Source organism: Nannobrachium achirus (genome assembly GCF_963921795.1).
Source record: "Nannobrachium achirus genome assembly, chromosome: 2".
Classification (NCBI taxonomy): domain Eukaryota; kingdom Metazoa; phylum Chordata; class Actinopteri; order Myctophiformes; family Myctophidae; genus Nannobrachium; species Nannobrachium achirus.
Window position 1 is genome coordinate 21,581,077 of NC_137811.1, and position 17,200 is coordinate 21,598,276.

At 44.5% G+C, this 17,200-nt stretch overlaps 1 protein-coding gene across 1 annotated transcript in view; it reads left to right on the forward strand.

The window, feature by feature from the left end:
• Positions 1-5,970: 5,970 nt before the first annotated feature.
• The window catches only part of LOC308297165 (F-actin-uncapping protein LRRC16A-like), a gene marked incomplete at both ends in the record, with an annotated part of 139,024 nt that continues 127,794 nt past the window's right edge, over positions 5,971-17,200 (forward strand). The window contains 2 exons of the mRNA XM_080740581.1: positions 5,971-6,010; positions 11,930-12,027. Coding sequence (XP_080596707.1) covers positions 5,971-6,010; positions 11,930-12,027 — 138 coding nt within the window. The remainder of the gene's footprint in view (positions 6,011-11,929; positions 12,028-17,200) is intronic.

Below are 17,200 nucleotides of genomic sequence, written 5' to 3' on the forward strand. Positions count from 1 at the left end.
CTTTTTATATATTTCTTTAGTTTTACAAAACACAGGATAAGATGTTAATTTCCTTTGTGCAGGCACATGCGTGTGTGTGTGTGTGTGTGTGTGTGTGTGTGTGTGTGTGTGTGTGTGTGTGTGTGTGTGTGTGTGTGTGTGTGTCATCTGCAAGGGAGGGGGGGGGCTGGGGTTAGTTTTTAATCTAGGACGCATCATCAGTAGTGTTCCTCCAGGTCTTAGGGTGTTTCGGCCATTATACACTATACACCCTCTCCGGAGGCGGCCAGCTCAGGGTCATGAGTCCCGAACTTGCGTCATTTCCAATTAATCATGAGAGTATCGTTCATCTTATGGATGGCAGACTTCTCATGGGACTGTGCAAGGCAGGGGCGTCCTTTTCCCTGAGTCAAGCCTATAGGCTGACCGCATACCTCCTGGCTCCAGTTTAGGCATTTAGCAGAAGCTCAATGCCCAAACTGGAAGCTCCCAATCCAAGCGACCCACAACAAGCAAAGCAATACAATACGCAATACAACCATCAAAGTGATTAAGCATGAGGATAGCGTTATGCCATCTCCCCATGGGACTTAATCAACATCAATACCCAAACTGGAAGCTCCAAATCCAAAGCGACCCACAACAAGCAAAGCAATACAATAACCAATAAGCAATACAACAATCAAAGTGATTAAGCATGCATGAGAATAGCGTTATGCCACCTCCTCATGAGACTTAATCAACATCAATACCCAAACTGGAAGCTCCAAATCCAAAGCGACCCACAACAAGCAAAGCAATACAATAAGCAATAAGCAATACAACAATCAAAGTGATTAAGCATGCATGAGAATAGCGTTATGCCACCTCCTCATGAGACTTAATCAACATCAATACATCAACTGCATAGAGATATCAATCCAGAACAAAGAACACATCGTATATACCTATACGAACGCTATCTAGCTTGGTTACTTTGGGGCCCAGCAGGGGTCCTTCCTCCTCATAAAAAGCCACTGGCTGCTTCTTTCGGCTGCCTCCGATGCAGCTTTGATGGCTGACCGCTGGCTTTGGCCTCTAATTCCCAGGTCTGCAAAGAGCCTGGTTGTAGATCTTGCCACAAACCCTCTGCATCCCACCTCCACTGGGCGGACTTCAGCGTTCCAGCCGCGCTGTTGTGCTTCAGCCGCGAGCTCTGCATAGCGTAGGTGTTTCCGCTCGTAAGCCTCATCCACTGAGTCCTCCCAGGGTACTGTGAGCTCGATGATGTACATCTTTTTTAGAGAAGTGGACCAGAGCACCAAGTCAGGTCTCAGGGTGGTTGTAGCGATCTCTGGAGGAAACACAAGTTGTCGGCCAATATCAGCCAGCATCTTCCAGTCGCGAGCCAAACGTAGTTGGCCTCGCTCAGATGGTGTCAAGCCACTCCTGGTTACCTTTGCCCCCTCACGGACAAAGGTGGTTGCCTGTTGGTGGTTGGATGCTGGTGACGGTAGGGAGTTGGTGGCAGCTCGTTTGTCCTCCAAGGTGGAGGCAAGGATCTTTAGGACTTGGTTGTGGCGCCATGTGTAACGTCCCTGGGCGAGACTGGTTTTGCACCCTGATAGAATGTGCCTTAGGGTGGCTGGAGTTGAACAAAGGGCACACCCCGGGTCTTCACCAAACCACTGGTGAAGGTTGACTGGTGTTGGAAGAACGTCATATGTAGCTCTTATGATAAAGCTCAACTGCCTCGCTTCCATGGCCCACATATCCTTCCAGCTGATCTTCCTCCTCTCCACACTGTCCCATCGTGTCCACTGGCCCTGTTTTGCAAGAGAGACTGCCTTGGCCCATCTTCCAGCCTCCTCCTGGTGGCGTACTTCCTCCACCACCATCTTTCTCCGTTCTGGTGCTGCTGCCTTACTCCAAGCAGGGCGAGTAGCTGTTAACCCAAAACCTCCTCGTCCCTGCTGAACATAGCCCACAATGTCAGCATGTTTGAGGGCTGCTGTTGCTTCCTCCACTGCTTTGGCTGGTGTCCATTTGCGCCCGGTTGCCAAGGTCGGTGCGTTGTTGCTCACCACTAAGTCTCTGGATTCATTCAGTGTCATCTGGAGTCTTGTTTTTGCACACTTGAACTCCTCTGTGAGACTGGTGAGGGGGAGCTTGAGGATGCCATCTCCATAGAGGCCTATGGTGGTCAGGCATCGTGGAACTCCGAGCCATTTCTTGATGTAGCCTGTGACTCCTCTTTCCAACTTCTCCACCGTTGAAATTGGGACCTCATAAACTGCAAGGGGCCACAACATCCGGGGTAGGAGGCCAAACTGAAGGCACCAGGCCTTTAACTTTCCAGGTAGTTGTGTGTTGTCGATGGACTGCAGGCCACTGCTGATGTCTTTGCGCAGTTGTTGCACCTGGTCTTTGTCCTTCAGGCTTGAATACCATACCACCTGCCAAGGCTTTTTACAGGCTGCTCAGACACTGTTGGGATTGGGTCATCGCCGATGAAGAATTTCAGGTCGGAGAGCACTCCCTTCACAATTGAGATGCTTCGTGACTTGGATGGTTTGATCTTCATGCGGGCCCAACTGATGTTCTCTTCCAGTTTTCCGAGCAGCCTCCTGGTGCATGGGACGGTGGTGGTCAACGTTGTAATGTCGTCCATGTAAGCTCTGAGCGGAGGGAGGCGCTGACCAGAGTCAACCCGCTGTCCGCCTACAACCCATTTTGAGGCTCGGATGATGATCTCCATTGCCATCGTGAATGCCAGAGGTGAGATAGTGCATCCCGCCATGATGCCTACTTCCAGGCACTGCCAAGAGGTGGTAAAGTCAGAGGTGGTAAAGCAGAACTGCATGTCTTGGAAGTAGGATTTAACCAGAGCTGTGATGGTGTCCGGTATGTAGAAGAAATCAAAGGCAGACCACAGGAGTTCATGGGGCACCGAGCCAAAGGCATTGGCAAGGTCCAGAAAGACTACATGGAGGTCCCTTCTCTCCACCTTTGCCGTTTGGATCTGGTGCCAGATCATGCTGGAATGTTCTGAGCACCCTGAGAATCCCGATATTCCTGCCTTCTGTACAGATGTGTCAATGTACTTGTTTCTTCGCAGATACTCGGACATCCTCCGAGCAATGACACTAAAGAAGATTTTGCCCTCAACGTTTAGTAGGGAGATTGGACGGAATTGGCTGATGTTCACTGCATCCTTCTCCTTTGGGATAAGGACTCCACCTGCCCTACGCCACACTTTAGGTATTATCTTCTTCTGCCATGCTGTTCTCATGAGCCTCCAGAGAAACCTCAGGACATCTGGTGCGTACTTATAAACCTTGTATGGGACTCCATTTGGCCCCGGGGATGATGCCGTTCTTGCCCGACGCACTGTGTTTTCCACCTCTTTCCATGTTGGAGGACTGCAAGGCATGTGATGTTCAGGGGGGTCAATTGGTGGGATATCTGAAGGAATGGTCAGATGTTCATGCCGCCTTGGGTCAGAATGTGTTGCTTTCAGATGATCTTCCAGGCCTATCTTTGTTGTTTTTAAAGCTCCACTTTTTTCCTTTGTGAAGATACTTTTAAGGAACTTGAAGGGATCTTTATAGAACCGTGTTCTAGTTCTTTCTTCCTTCTACGTTTCCGGAGGTTCTCTGCTCGGCGGAGGGATGCCAGTCGTGTTTTAATGTCACCTTGAAGTGCATTTATGCCTTCCCTTTCCACTCCAGAGGCTTTTTTCCACCGTTTCCTAAGTTGTCTTCTTTCTAGGACGAGGCGCTTGATCTCCTGTTGCCTCCTGGAGACTGGTGCGGTTGGAACATCTTTCCTGCCTTTCCTTTCTTGCACTCCAAAGCGTTCTGCCCCATATTGGTAGATGATATCCCCCATTCTCTCCAGCTTCTTTTCCACTGTCCCTCGAAGTTGCTCAAGAGACAGGGTCAGATCAGTATTGATAGTTTCCCAGAGCTTCTTATCCACGGCACCAGGCCACTTCACATGCAATCTATGCCCTGCTAGTCTCCTTTCGACTGCAGGTCTAGGAGGTTGGGTCGGTTCTGCCTCTGTTGTTATCACCTCTGTGTTTGCTTCCTCCACGACAGTGGTATTGATGTACTGCAAGCTATCGTTTGCGTCCAGTTGCTGTACTTCATTCGACTGATTTGATTCCTTTCGCAGAAAGTAATCAACGCGAGGCCTCTGTCTCTCTTCTGTCAAACACTTCATCTTTCCCTGGTGAATTCTCAACCCCCGATAGGATGTAACCTTCCTCCAACCACAGGGACATATTTGCTGTTTGTGCATGGCCCGTTGACGTGGCTGTAGCTGGGGCAACTGCTTTAAAACCTATTATACCGGCTGTCATACCGGCTCTCCAGACAATTCTATACTAAGATTCACCGCTTCACTTCGAACCGAGGTTTGATTTTTTATCAACTTCTTGTTCATGATGTGCTTTATATAAAACATAAGCTACAGAATTCAGTACAAATAAGGGGGTCAAAGATAAGAGCCACGAAAAACACAATATAAAAGGCATTTGACAAATGTGAATTAAAGTGCAGAAGAATAGAAAAACTATTCTGAATAAAAGTGAGTGACAAATACGAGTGACAAATCTTGTTTATTATATCGTTATTGTTATTATTATTACCCTTATTATTTAGCTGTGATTTGAAATAAATTCGAGTTTATCAGACCAAATGGTGAAATCACAAAATCTGACAAATGTAGTACTACTGTATTACCATTAAGTGTCGCCCTTGTCATTTCTTTTCGCAAGCTACACAAAGTTAGCCTGGAATCAGACCAATCCGCCAGTGCAGGGCTAACAAACAGTATGTTCCCTATTATTCATATCAAAAACATAACAGCTCTTGAAACGTCTTGGTATAACTGGATTAGAATTCCCCAGACCCGTCAATTGAAACAGGAAAAGTAACTACAGTTGGCCCACACTTTTCCTTAAACAAAATTTGATCATTTGATTTGGGAGAACCATATGTTAAAATCTAAATACATTCATATTTATTAGTAGGATTTTGTGGTTGATTTTTTATAACATATTTTCATTCTTTCTTTGCCACAGGCCTAATGCATGGAAATTATCTAAATGAAATATGGAAATAATAGATCATTAATAGCCATTTTACTGAAACAAGTGAAACTTTAATTGTTATTATAAAAGAGGCTCTTTCTTTCACGATTTGTCTTCGCTCTGCTCCTCTGAGCACCAGCGTGACATTAGAAACAGCAGTGACCCCCCCCCCCCTTCCCTCATCATGCACGGTTCACTGACTGTCGCATCACCACCGATCGGGAGGGGAGGGATCGACCCCGGCTCCGGCTGCCAGATGTATTTATTATTAATTAGGGAATTTCTTTAATTTGTCTTTTTTTCATTATTATTATAATAATAACGACAAAACGGCAAAATGTTGGAAACAAAAAATAAATAAAATTCTACCCATAAAAAGCTGACTGCGATCCACAAATGGGACCCGACCCACTGGTTGGGAAACAATGGGCTACACTACCAGAGAGGGCGTGTGAGTCAGACTAGTGTGTGAGAGTGTGAGCGTGGCTGGCGAACACTGAACACTGTGAACAGTGCACTAGATTGTCCTCCAAAGCAAATCGCCGTTTATCGGGTTTCAAGCATGACTTTAAATGGATTCTAGCGTTTTATTTCCCCAGCCAGCATCCTCCAGACCCTTTGCATTGTATGTGAGGAGAAACAGGGAGCTGTACACGGATGGAGAATAGATACATGTGGATACATTTCAGAAGAATAGATACATGTGGATGTGGATACGTTTCATGGACACTGCAAGGAGAACAGAGCGAAATGTAACGGAGGACTGAACCTAACGGCACCTGACACTTCTGCTCCATGTGTGGATGGAGTACCGATCTCCATAATACTGTTATTATAACAGCGTCTCAATGCGTCGGCGGCCGTAGTGTTTCTGTTTTCGGATTATCGTTTATTGACCCACCACCACCAGCGAAATGAGCGAGGAAGTGTCAGATGTCCCCAAAGAGCTCCTGGGTAAGGATATCATAATATCATTCATCCATCCCACAAGATACACACAGTAGACATATGGATCAATGTATGGACACGTGGAAAATATTACAGCAGATTAAGCTAGGCTTGTATTGGTGAAATAATAGTTGTTGTTTCTTTCTGCATCTTTATACAAAACGAGGCCATCATACGACATTAAAGCATGGGGTATTGAGGATGGTGATCTGACCATAATAGACATTTCGAGCCAATGGCATGATGTGTGAACCATAGCCTATCATCTATGCAACAATAAATCTAATGCGAGGAAAGCCCTAGTTGAAGTAAGAGCAGTCAGTCTCTCTCTCACCGCATTATAGGGTTATGGCCCAACAAATCCACTCCAGTCTTTTTTCCTTTTTTTATATAGGATCATGGTCATCTCAGTTGAGGATCATAATGATGTAGAACTTGCCCTGCACTGCAGTATAGAAGGTCTGCAATTATACTTTCATGATTATGATAGCAGTTTAGACTCCAGTCTCCAGATTATTTTGGTTCTAGTTCCCTGTGAATCTCTTTGTGTGGCACACAGTATAGCCTACCTCAGCTTTTGACACCTCTGTGCAATATTGGACAAGCACAAGTACATCTCTTGCTCTCTGAGTCTGTACCACTTTTCACTTTGCACATCACATTCACATTGCTATCCACTGAATTCATTCATCTTGATACAAAAAAAAGTGTGATGAGGCTAATAGGCAACTAATTTAGTTGGTGACAGTAACATTCTCAGACATGCAGTCACTGAACATTATTGTTATCAGTTTGCCACTCCCACGCTCACTTATTGTATAATCTTTGTGCCACCACCATGTCATTGTTTGTGCCACAATCCATGTTTATTGAGTTTCTTTGGAACCCCCCATTAGCTGGTGCATAATAACATCAGCTAATCCTTGGTTCCACACATACCATAAAAACATGATGGAAAATAAGTACATTATTCCTTGTGCTTTAGATGCAAAGCTATTAGACAGACCCTAACACTAACCTTAACCCCAGACAGTGGAAGTCTCAATTAACATCAATTAAATGATATGAAGGCAGAGAAAGGAAGAGGTGGGATTGATTGAAGAATTTATTAGAATGTTGTTGTTGATGTGTTGAATGAAGGTGTGTGTGTGTGTGTGTGTGTGTGTGTGTGTGTGTGTGTGTGTGTGTGTGTGTGTGTGTGTGTGTGTGTGTGTGTGTGTGTGTGTGTGTGTGTGTGTGTGTGTGTGTGTACACACCATCATGGATTTTCCCAGGCTGCTTGGTGTTTTCCCAGGCTGGTTTTCCAGGATTTTCATATTTAAACTGTGTTAATCATATCTTGGAAATAGGGCTGTCACGATATGAAAATGTCACGAAAGGAAATATGACAAAATAATTGCGATAATGTCAAATAATCACGATTAGACGATTATGTAATAATTGTGACAGCCCTACTTGGAAACAGAAGTTTTATCGAGTACTATCACCTACCATACCCATATAATAGGTTCCTTTTTTATAGGGTATTTTTCTGTTTACCCCTTAACCCAGACTGACTTAATCATCCATAATGCCACCATGTCATGTGCTGTTGTCCAGATGGGGGTAGCTATAAACGGTCAGTCACTGTGAGAAGTCAGCCATTGGTGTGTCAGTGACTCAGCATCCTCAGAATCATGCACGGTCACCACTCCTTCCATCATGCAAGTACAAGGAATTCCACAATGATGTAGCCGAATCGAAAAAGTCCTGCTTTTTACTGCAAGCAGCTGTGTTCAGGTTCTTGTACTGTGTCTTTCCAGAGAAGTCCTCTTTAGAAGCCCCGGTCACTTTAGGAGTGATTTTCGTGGCAAAAAGACTGATAGAATTTGCCTCATATAGGGCATGACCATTTGTTTTTCAGATCATGAAAGTGCAGAGACAGAGTGATGTATGATGTGTCTTCAGTATACAGTGAAATCTGAAAATAGTTGAGGATTATTTGAAGGATGGTTGAACCTCAAATCAAGAAACGGAAGAAGCCTGTCAACAATACACGTTATCTCACAGCTCTCTTACTGCAGTTACTACTTCTAAGTTTCAGAACAAAATTATGTAGGATTTTGTTGTTCTAAAATTTATTATTTCGTGTTATATTGAGATGATTCTTCAAAATGTGAACTTGTGAGCGATGAAACAATAAATAGACTTGCAGCTAATTCCATCCGTCACATTTTTGTAATGCACTTTAGATTTGTGACAGGGCATGTCTATGATGGCTAGCAGAGATTGCCTACAGCTAGACAGCCTATCTCTTTGTGCATGACAATGTGTCCGTGAGTTGGTTAATTGTGAATGTGATGAGATACTGATTGGTGTCGAGGGGAGCAGGTGAGAAATGCAGCCTAAAGCGGGTTGCCGGCAAAGTATAGCATTAGCCAAGCGACAGAGAAAAGGTGGTGTGGTTGGATGTAGCTCAGAGGACGGGAGGAGATACCGATGGAGAGGGGTAGACATGGGCAGAGGGCGCAGGGCTGACCACAGTGAGTAAAGCACTGCTGATAAGGGGTGAACAAGTTAGCCTTTGTCTCTGCTGGGCACATGGGTGTCTGCCAGAGGGATTGTTAACAACAGCACAACATCCAGATTCTAACCACTGCTACATGCAGGGTCCTGGTACAATAGTTAAACAAAGACACTTAATGTATGAATGCCAAATGTCTAGATGAGATGCTGAATATAAAATGATGACAGGCCGGGGCTCATATATCAACTAAGCAATATTCATTGTTTCATTTCCTTATTTCACTAGAGATATATTGCTCAACATATCCTGTGCACTGGATAAATAATTAAACCACACTGGAGATTGTTACTTGAACCAACAGGCCAAATGCGAGTGAGTCACCATGACCCAGCCAGAATTTGGGTTACTCACACACACACGGCGAAAGAACATCAAAGAAAAATACATCCTGAAACTATGTTTTTCTATTTTGCACAGCTCAGTCAACATAATACAGTACAAGGATGTTTCCTCTAAATCTTAGATTTAGAAAACCAAGGCTCTACTTCAGGGTTCCCCAATAGGCGGCCCGCGGGCCATTTGCGGCCCGCAGTGGGCTACTGTCTGGCCCACACCAACCCCAGTAATAATGGTGGTATAAGAGCAGCAACAACTCTAGTATATCGTCGTTGTCGGCTGAAAATCTCGTATCTCCAAATTTGTACGTTCTTTCGCAAATCATACAAGGCCGTCGCACAAAAGTAGTGAAAACAGCAGATCTACAAGCACACAACGCCTCGCACCGCGAGGCGTTGTGTGCTTGTAGATCGGCTGTTTTCACTAAATCATTTAAAAAATTATAAATTCAAAACGAACGGTTTTGGACATACAAGATTTTCACCCGACAACGACGATATCTGAACTGTCGCTGGAGTAGCAGGAACGCCACCCTAGAACATAAGAACATCGGCCCTTGGGGAAAACGAATTGGGGAACCCTGCTCTACTTTATGAGCCCTCGATTGGAGGAAGAACAAGTAGCTCTGCTCCATTGACAGTGAATTAGGCACAGACTTTACAGGCTCATAAAATGTAGCCTACAGTACGTTAAAGCCTAAGCTTAACAAGACAATTCTTGGTGTCAACTCCAGCCTTATTACCCATTATCCCCTATTCAATTTCTTGATAGTTTGGCATTATTGCACTGAAAGGGAACCAAATTGCCATGGCTGCTGGCATAATTCTTGAATTAATCAGTTGTTGTAGCCTTCCTGAATGATGCAGCACAGACGGTTCAGGTCTTTATTCTAAGGCAAAGACACTTCTTATGTCTGACTGAGAAACCAACTGAATATATCATGGGATCCACGTGATTTAAACAGGCTAGTACCCTTGCGTTGGTAACCACCAGATAGCTCTGTGACTGTGACCCATTTTGGGTCTTAATATCCATACCACCATAGAACTGCTGCAGAGGGATGTGCTTATTGCGACCGTAGGTCGCACTTACTACAGAAAGCTCCACCAGGTGTCCGTGCGTCCGTCAGTCAGTCCGTCACACGTCACACGTCACACTTTTGCCCTGCTCATATCTCCGCAACCGTTGCCCCGATCCATGCCAGATTTTGCACACACACTCCTTGCCTGCCAAACTACAACCTCCAAGGACCCCCGGAGCTCCAGGGACCCCCAGGTCCCTGGGGAACCCCCAGATGTAAAAAATGACCAAATGTGCAAAAATGACCAAATGACCACCCCAACGGGGCTGCTCACGGGGAATTCCCGGGGACCACCGACTCCTTGTGCTCCAGAACGGATGCAAAAGTGGTGGCGCCCCCAGTGGAGGACCCCCTGCCACTGCAGCGCACATAAAATGCCCTAACTTGGCCTAGGAGCCACCGGGAGAGCCGGGGCCGGTACCTATTCGTCCGCCTCGGCGGCGCGGAGACCCCACCCCTCATTTCTCACATGGCCCTCTTCTAGCGCCACCATGAGGCCGATTCTTGCAAAACACATTTTTGGACACTGCTCCTCCAATTTTTGCCCTAAAATCACTCAACTCGGTACACAGTATGTCTACACTCATGTCATCAACATGGATCCGTCCACAATTTTTGGGGACACTGCTCCCTACTCTTTGTGTATACAGTACATGTGACCTACGGTCGCTTATCTCCCGATTAGGGAGTCTTACTGGTTGCGACCGTAGGTCGCACTTACTACAGAAAGCTCCACCAGGTGTCCGTGCGTCAGTCAGTCCGTCCGTCACACGTCAGACGTCACACTTTTGCCCTGCTCATATCTCCGCAACCGTTGCCCCGATCCATGCCAGATTTTGCACACACACTCCTTACCTGCCAAACTACAACCTCCAAGGACCCCCGGAGCTCCAGGGACCCCCAGCTCCCTCGGGGACCCCCAAGTGTAAAATATGAGCACATGTGCAAAAATTACCAAATGACCACCCCAACGGGGCTGCTCACGGGGAATTCCTGGGGACCACCCACTCCTGGTGCTCCAGAACGGATGCAAAAGTGGTGACGCCCCCAGTGGAGGACCCCCTCCACTGCAGCTCACATAAAATGCCGTAACTCGGCCTAGGAGCGTCCGGGAGAGCCGGGGCCGGTACCTATTCGTCTGCCAAGGCAACGCGGAGACCCCACCCCTCATTTCTCACATGGCCCTCTTCTAGCGCCACCTTCAGGCCGATTTTTACAACACATTTTTGCCCACTACTCCTACAGTTTTGGCCCTAAAATCACGCAAATTGCTACACAATATGTCTACACTCATCCCATCAACATGAATCTGTCCCATATAGCGCCACCTTCAGGCCCATTTTTAAAAACACATTTTTGGACACTGCTCCTACAGATGTTGCCCTAAAATCACGAAAATCACTACACAGTATGTCTACACTCATGTCATCAACATGGCTCAGGCAGATTTTGGAAAAACACATTTTTGCCCTATTTGTGGAGATAAGTGACCTACGGTCGCTTATCTCCCGATTAGGGAGTCTTACTGGTCTTCAATGCTGTTAGTATTAGCCAGTAAATAAATTAAGGTTTGCTTTGATAATTTGGCTTTAAGTATTGTATTTGTAAATTTGTACTTTTATCAAGGCCGAAGAAAGTGATCTCTGATACAATTTCTAAACCTGGGAGTGTGTGCGTGCGTGCGTGCGTGCGTGCGTGCGTGCGTATGTGTGTGTGTGAAGCGAGAAGCATCTTGTAAAATGCAAGCTGACCCAATTCTGCTCTCTAAGCCTGTTCCTTTGACTGTGCAGGATTCTCCTGAGTGTGAACAATCAATCCGAACAGCGGAACGAGCACTCAGCGTGTGTTTTGTGTGTGCCTTCTGTGTAAGTGAAATCCTGTGCATACACATGTATATCACTGAGGAACTCTTCTGTTCTTTTTTTGCCTCTCCTCTGTGTAGAGAGCGTCAGGGATGCCGTGGGGAGGAAGGTGAAGCTGTCGCTAAGGAGGAGAGTCAAACTGGAGATCAAAGGAGACAAGACGGAGAACAGAGTTCTTGTAAGTTATAACCCCCCAGTCACTACTTAACCTTTCTCACTGCTTCTTCCACTTCATGAGGTGTAGGGACGTGCAGAGAATGTTAGGGGGTCATTACATGAGGTCGATTTTTTTGTAGACGATAGTTTTTACTATTGATTCGGCCATTTTGACACACGGAGACGCGGTTTCATGACCCTAACCGATACTTTTCGGAATTCGGCTCTGAAAGTGCATTTCTGCGGTTTCGCATTGGTTTCGCACCGGTGTAATATAGGAAATCGGCGGCGAGGGAGAGTGCGATGATGTCATAGCCCCCTGCTCCCCCTCCCCTGCTGCATACAGTGTCAGTCTGTCATACTAACCGAAAATGTATTATTATTATTTGTGTTGTTGTAGGCCTAATTAAAACCCAGAAAATAGCCAAAACTGAACACATAGTGATCTATTAGCCCAAACCTCATTTGGAAAATATCAGGAGTAGGCTAGCCTATATGAAAGCCTTTTAAAAATGTTTATAGCCTACAATTGGAATCCTTCTCCAAACCAATCAATTACAACTGCCAGCAAAAGACGTAAAGATTATGTAGGTCCGATCAATTTAGTATTTAGCGCAGCTGGCTACTATACAGCTCGTTTGACAGGAGTCGCAAGCCCACTAGGCTACCAACAGCTCTCCTCTCATCAAAGTTACTTTAAACCAGTATTCCATTCTCAGCCAACTAATTATTAAATCCATTTATTTCCGAGTTTCCAAGAGACCGACCATTTAATGATTATTAAAGCCCATAGTTGTGCGTCCCTCTCTGCCTTCATGTGCCGATCCATCCACTTGCAGTGCAGCCATGCGCTGTTCTGAGAGCGAGGAGCTGTAAACTGTACACTTTATCATGTAACATTTATGGTATTGCAGGCAATAATGCATTCCCGATGTTTTTACCTAAAAACTGGATTAATTCTTCAAAATGTGGACTACATCACGTCACAGATGCAGCGCACTCAAGGTAATTATTGTGACTTATCCAGATGCTTTGCAATTAGGCTACTCACACGAGTAATGAATATGCTGACAGACAGACAGACAGACAGATAAAAGAAACTGCTCATATCACAAAAAAAACGTCCTCCTATCGCTCCTAACCTTTACTGTCCAGTCAGAGTCCACGAATAGGCCACTCGCTCATAATGTCACAAAAAAAAAGAAAGAAATTCCTCCTCCTCCTCCTCTGGCCGCCAGCAGCGTCAGTTCTGCAAATGCAAAGGTATGGCAACATGGCTGTTGTCTTGCACGTGTGAAGGCATGCATGCAATACACCAGTCATGTTGCCAATACTTAGCAACAGGCATGATGAATTTATTTTAAGAAGTACATTTTATTATTTCCCCTTGTAATCAAGGTATGGTAGACTACCATACCCATATGTGCCTCTGTAGGCTACTGCGTTCGCTGCCTCGCAGCATGTTGCGTTATAGGTCTACTTCTGTGTTGCAGATAGAAGACAGAACTCACTTTATATAGCCCATCCCCGTAGATAATGTCCAGAAATATGCTCCATAGGCTATAAATGTTCCGAACTTCATCTTCCAGGTGACTTTTGTTGGTGTTTCACTTCACCTCGCTAAAAACCTCCTTTTGCGGGACTCATTGAATATGCGAACAGAAGATAATAATATGGATTTGGGAGCATAGCCTAATTACAAAGCATGTCTCATTAAAAACAATATATATTTTATAGTTGAAGGGTAAATACACAGTATAGGCCTATGTAGGCTGGGAACATGACACATTTTGCTTCAATTCATGCGTTGTCAACTTGTCGTATAAACACAGAAAAACGAACCAACAACCAGGTGTAAACGCGACGTTTTTTGGGTAATAAACCCAAAACGAGACCGGCAGCGTTTCCAATCGTCCTGGTATAAAGACCCCCTTAGAGAGGCAGTGGCTGACATTTCTAAAAGGGCCTCTTGGTGAAAATATTGAAAATAGCAGACCTCCAAGCTCACAACGCGTTGCAACACGAAGCGTTTTGAGCTTGGATTTCTACACAGAGATTTCTTGGATTTCTACACAGAGATTTCTACACAGAGCATGGATTTCTACACAGAGAGGGCAATTCTTTCAACATAAGATGCTGCATTCAAGTTCAGGAGAGTTTGGGCAAGGCCCATGGAAAGAGGGCATTTGCATTTCTTTCACCATAGTGAAAACTGCATTCATGGTCTGGAGAGGGCACGTTTTACAGAAGGGCAGGGGCTCAAGCCCCCTTTGATGTCTATGTGTGCACGTGCCTGATGAGGAATGAGGGGAAACAGCTCTGTCTGTCTCTGCCATTAAGCAACATGAAGACAAACCTGGCTTTTACATCTCTCACTTGTGATGTGCTTTGATTTTGTTCAGTGAATCACTTCAACCTACTGTACTGTTTCAATTTTAGATAATGGTAAATGGTGCATTTATATAGCGCCTTACAGAGATTGTGCGTTACAGTACATTCACCCATTCACACACACATAGGGCTGTCACGATATGACATTTTACATGACGATTAATTGTCATTCAAATAATTGGCGATTGACGATTTAATTGTGTTTTTGTCGTTGATAATTACATTTCTGTTTGGCTTTTAGGCTTTGAAGTTGCATATGGCATATATGATACATAACCTAAACACACAAATACATTACTGACATATTTGACGACTTACTACTTAAAAAATAACATTGATAAAAATAACATTGATAGAAATAGCTGATCTACAAGCTCACAGCGATGCGACGCGTTGTGAGCTTGTAGATCTGCTATTTCCACTATCTCTGACATTTTTCAACATTCACGATTATGACGATTATGACAAAATAATTGCGATAATGTCAAATAATCACGATTAGACGATTATGTAATAATTGTGACAGCCCTACACACACATTCATACACCGATGGAAGGTACCATGCTCAAGGACACTTCGACAGTAACTCTGGGGGAGCCCAGGATTGAACTGGGAACCTTCCGTTTGCCAAGCGGCAACTGAGCCACTGCCGCCCCAATATGGCACAATAAGACTGACTGTACGGTAGAGCTGTCACAGTTATTACATCATCGTCTAATCGCAATTATTTGACATAATCGCAATTATGTTTTCATAATCGACATAATCGTTTACATGGTCATATTTTGGTCATATTTTCAATGCGACGCATTGTGAGCTGGTAGATCTGCTATTCCCACTATCAATGTTTAATTTCTATTTAGGTCATGTGCAACTTCAAAGCCTACAAGCCAAACAGGAAAGTAATTGTCAAAAACACAATTAAATCGTTAATCGCAATTATTTGAGTGACAATTAATCGTCTTGTAAAATGTCATGATCGTGACAGCCTGCTGTACGGTAATCTACTACATATAGTATGAGGGATATGGAGATTATTATTGTATTATTGTATGCTCGTATGTGCGTGCGTGTGGCCGACTAGCTTAGCTGGAAATAAGAGCTCGGCCCCAGACCATTAAATATTAGCCACAGACCAGTAAAATCACAACTCTTGAATAATTAACTACCTTGTAGACCATTAAAAATGCATATTGTCATCGTCTGGGCTGAACAGGGATATGAGACTAGAGGTAGTCAAGGAGAAAATAGTCCCTCACTAAATCTCTGTCTGAACAGACCTAGTAAAGCTTGACATCTGAAACCTTTTAGATGTGGCGCATGATGCTAAAACCCTTTGAGATGTATTGGCTCTGGCTCTGTGGTGCATTGACAGAAATACCATTGACGAGTAGTATACAGCTCTGACTGGAATTGGAATCTTTTATACCGGCATTTAAGGCTAGTACACAGCATGATATTTGCTCTGATTATGCTCTTGCTGACCATTTTTGGCACTCGCTGTCAAAACCCACGATCTGACACAAAAGTCACAAAACATGCACAACACAATAACACATGGACCTTGGATCGAGTTTATCTTTCCGACTTTATTCCCTCATTTCCCTGGCTTTAACGCCGTTTCACACAAACTCAAAGCAACGCACTGTGAAAACATCCCTCTCAACAAATCCCAGAGCTTCATGCTGCTTATGTCGATTCCTCTCAGTGTTTCTCAAAGTGGATTCCAGGGACTCTGTGGGTTCCTTTAGGGGGTCTAAAAGGACCCACACAAGACTGTAACTCTGACAGTGTACAAATGGAACGGGTCCATTTGGTCAGAGTTAAGGGGAAACCTTGAAATGTAAAAGTTTGAGAAACTCTACTGCTCTACTACACTCCCTCCCATTGGCCAGCTCTCGGCTACAACTTGGCTATATTAGTCCTGTGAAATGTCTTGCAGTGTGCAGGCGTTGACACTAATGGTTGCCCACCTGCCCCAGTGGCAGGTAAATAAAACTTTGGGGCAGGTGGAGTTTGCTTTCAGGTTGCCCGACCGGGCAAGTGCTCATTTGAGAGGGGACGCAAACGCCTATAAAAACAATACCAGATATCTGTCTGAACACCTGAACATGGTCTGTGTAATATAATATAAGAGCACTGTTGACCTATAATGTGCTGTTTTCACTGTTGCTACACTTATAATATAAAATAAATGTGAACTCAGTATGCGCCTGGACCGGTAGGCCAGCGGGTGCAGAGGTGGTACAGAGGTGATTTGCACCACCAAATATTTTCACATTCACACCTGACAACTAGTATGCTTGCTAAAGTGATCATTAGAGACACTGCAGTCTGTTGGGAATCTTGAGTCAGTTAGATTAGCATTATGTTATTAATAATTATCTCTCTAGATTAATTGAACCATTTCATCTAAAGGCTAAAATAATTTCTTCATGCGTCTGTTGAAACCTGATACAACATGCATCGTAGATGTGTCAGTAGTACTGATGCATTTCTCCAATACCTCAACATTGCTAAGTCGGCAATAGAGATGTTACCGATCAATCGGCAATGGATCGGATCGGGCCGATCAAAGCGTGATCGGCGATAATCGGTGGTTTAGATCAAAAGGTAAATTCACCGATCCGATCCGATCGGTGCATCCGATCAACCAGCCGTTCAGTATGCCCACTTGAGGCCATTTTGGGGTATTGATTTCCACAGTGCTGAAGGAATAATTAGTTACTGCTATGATAATAAATACATAGTAATGCTGGTAAATAACTATAAGGCAAATATATAAATGAATTCATGAGTGAAT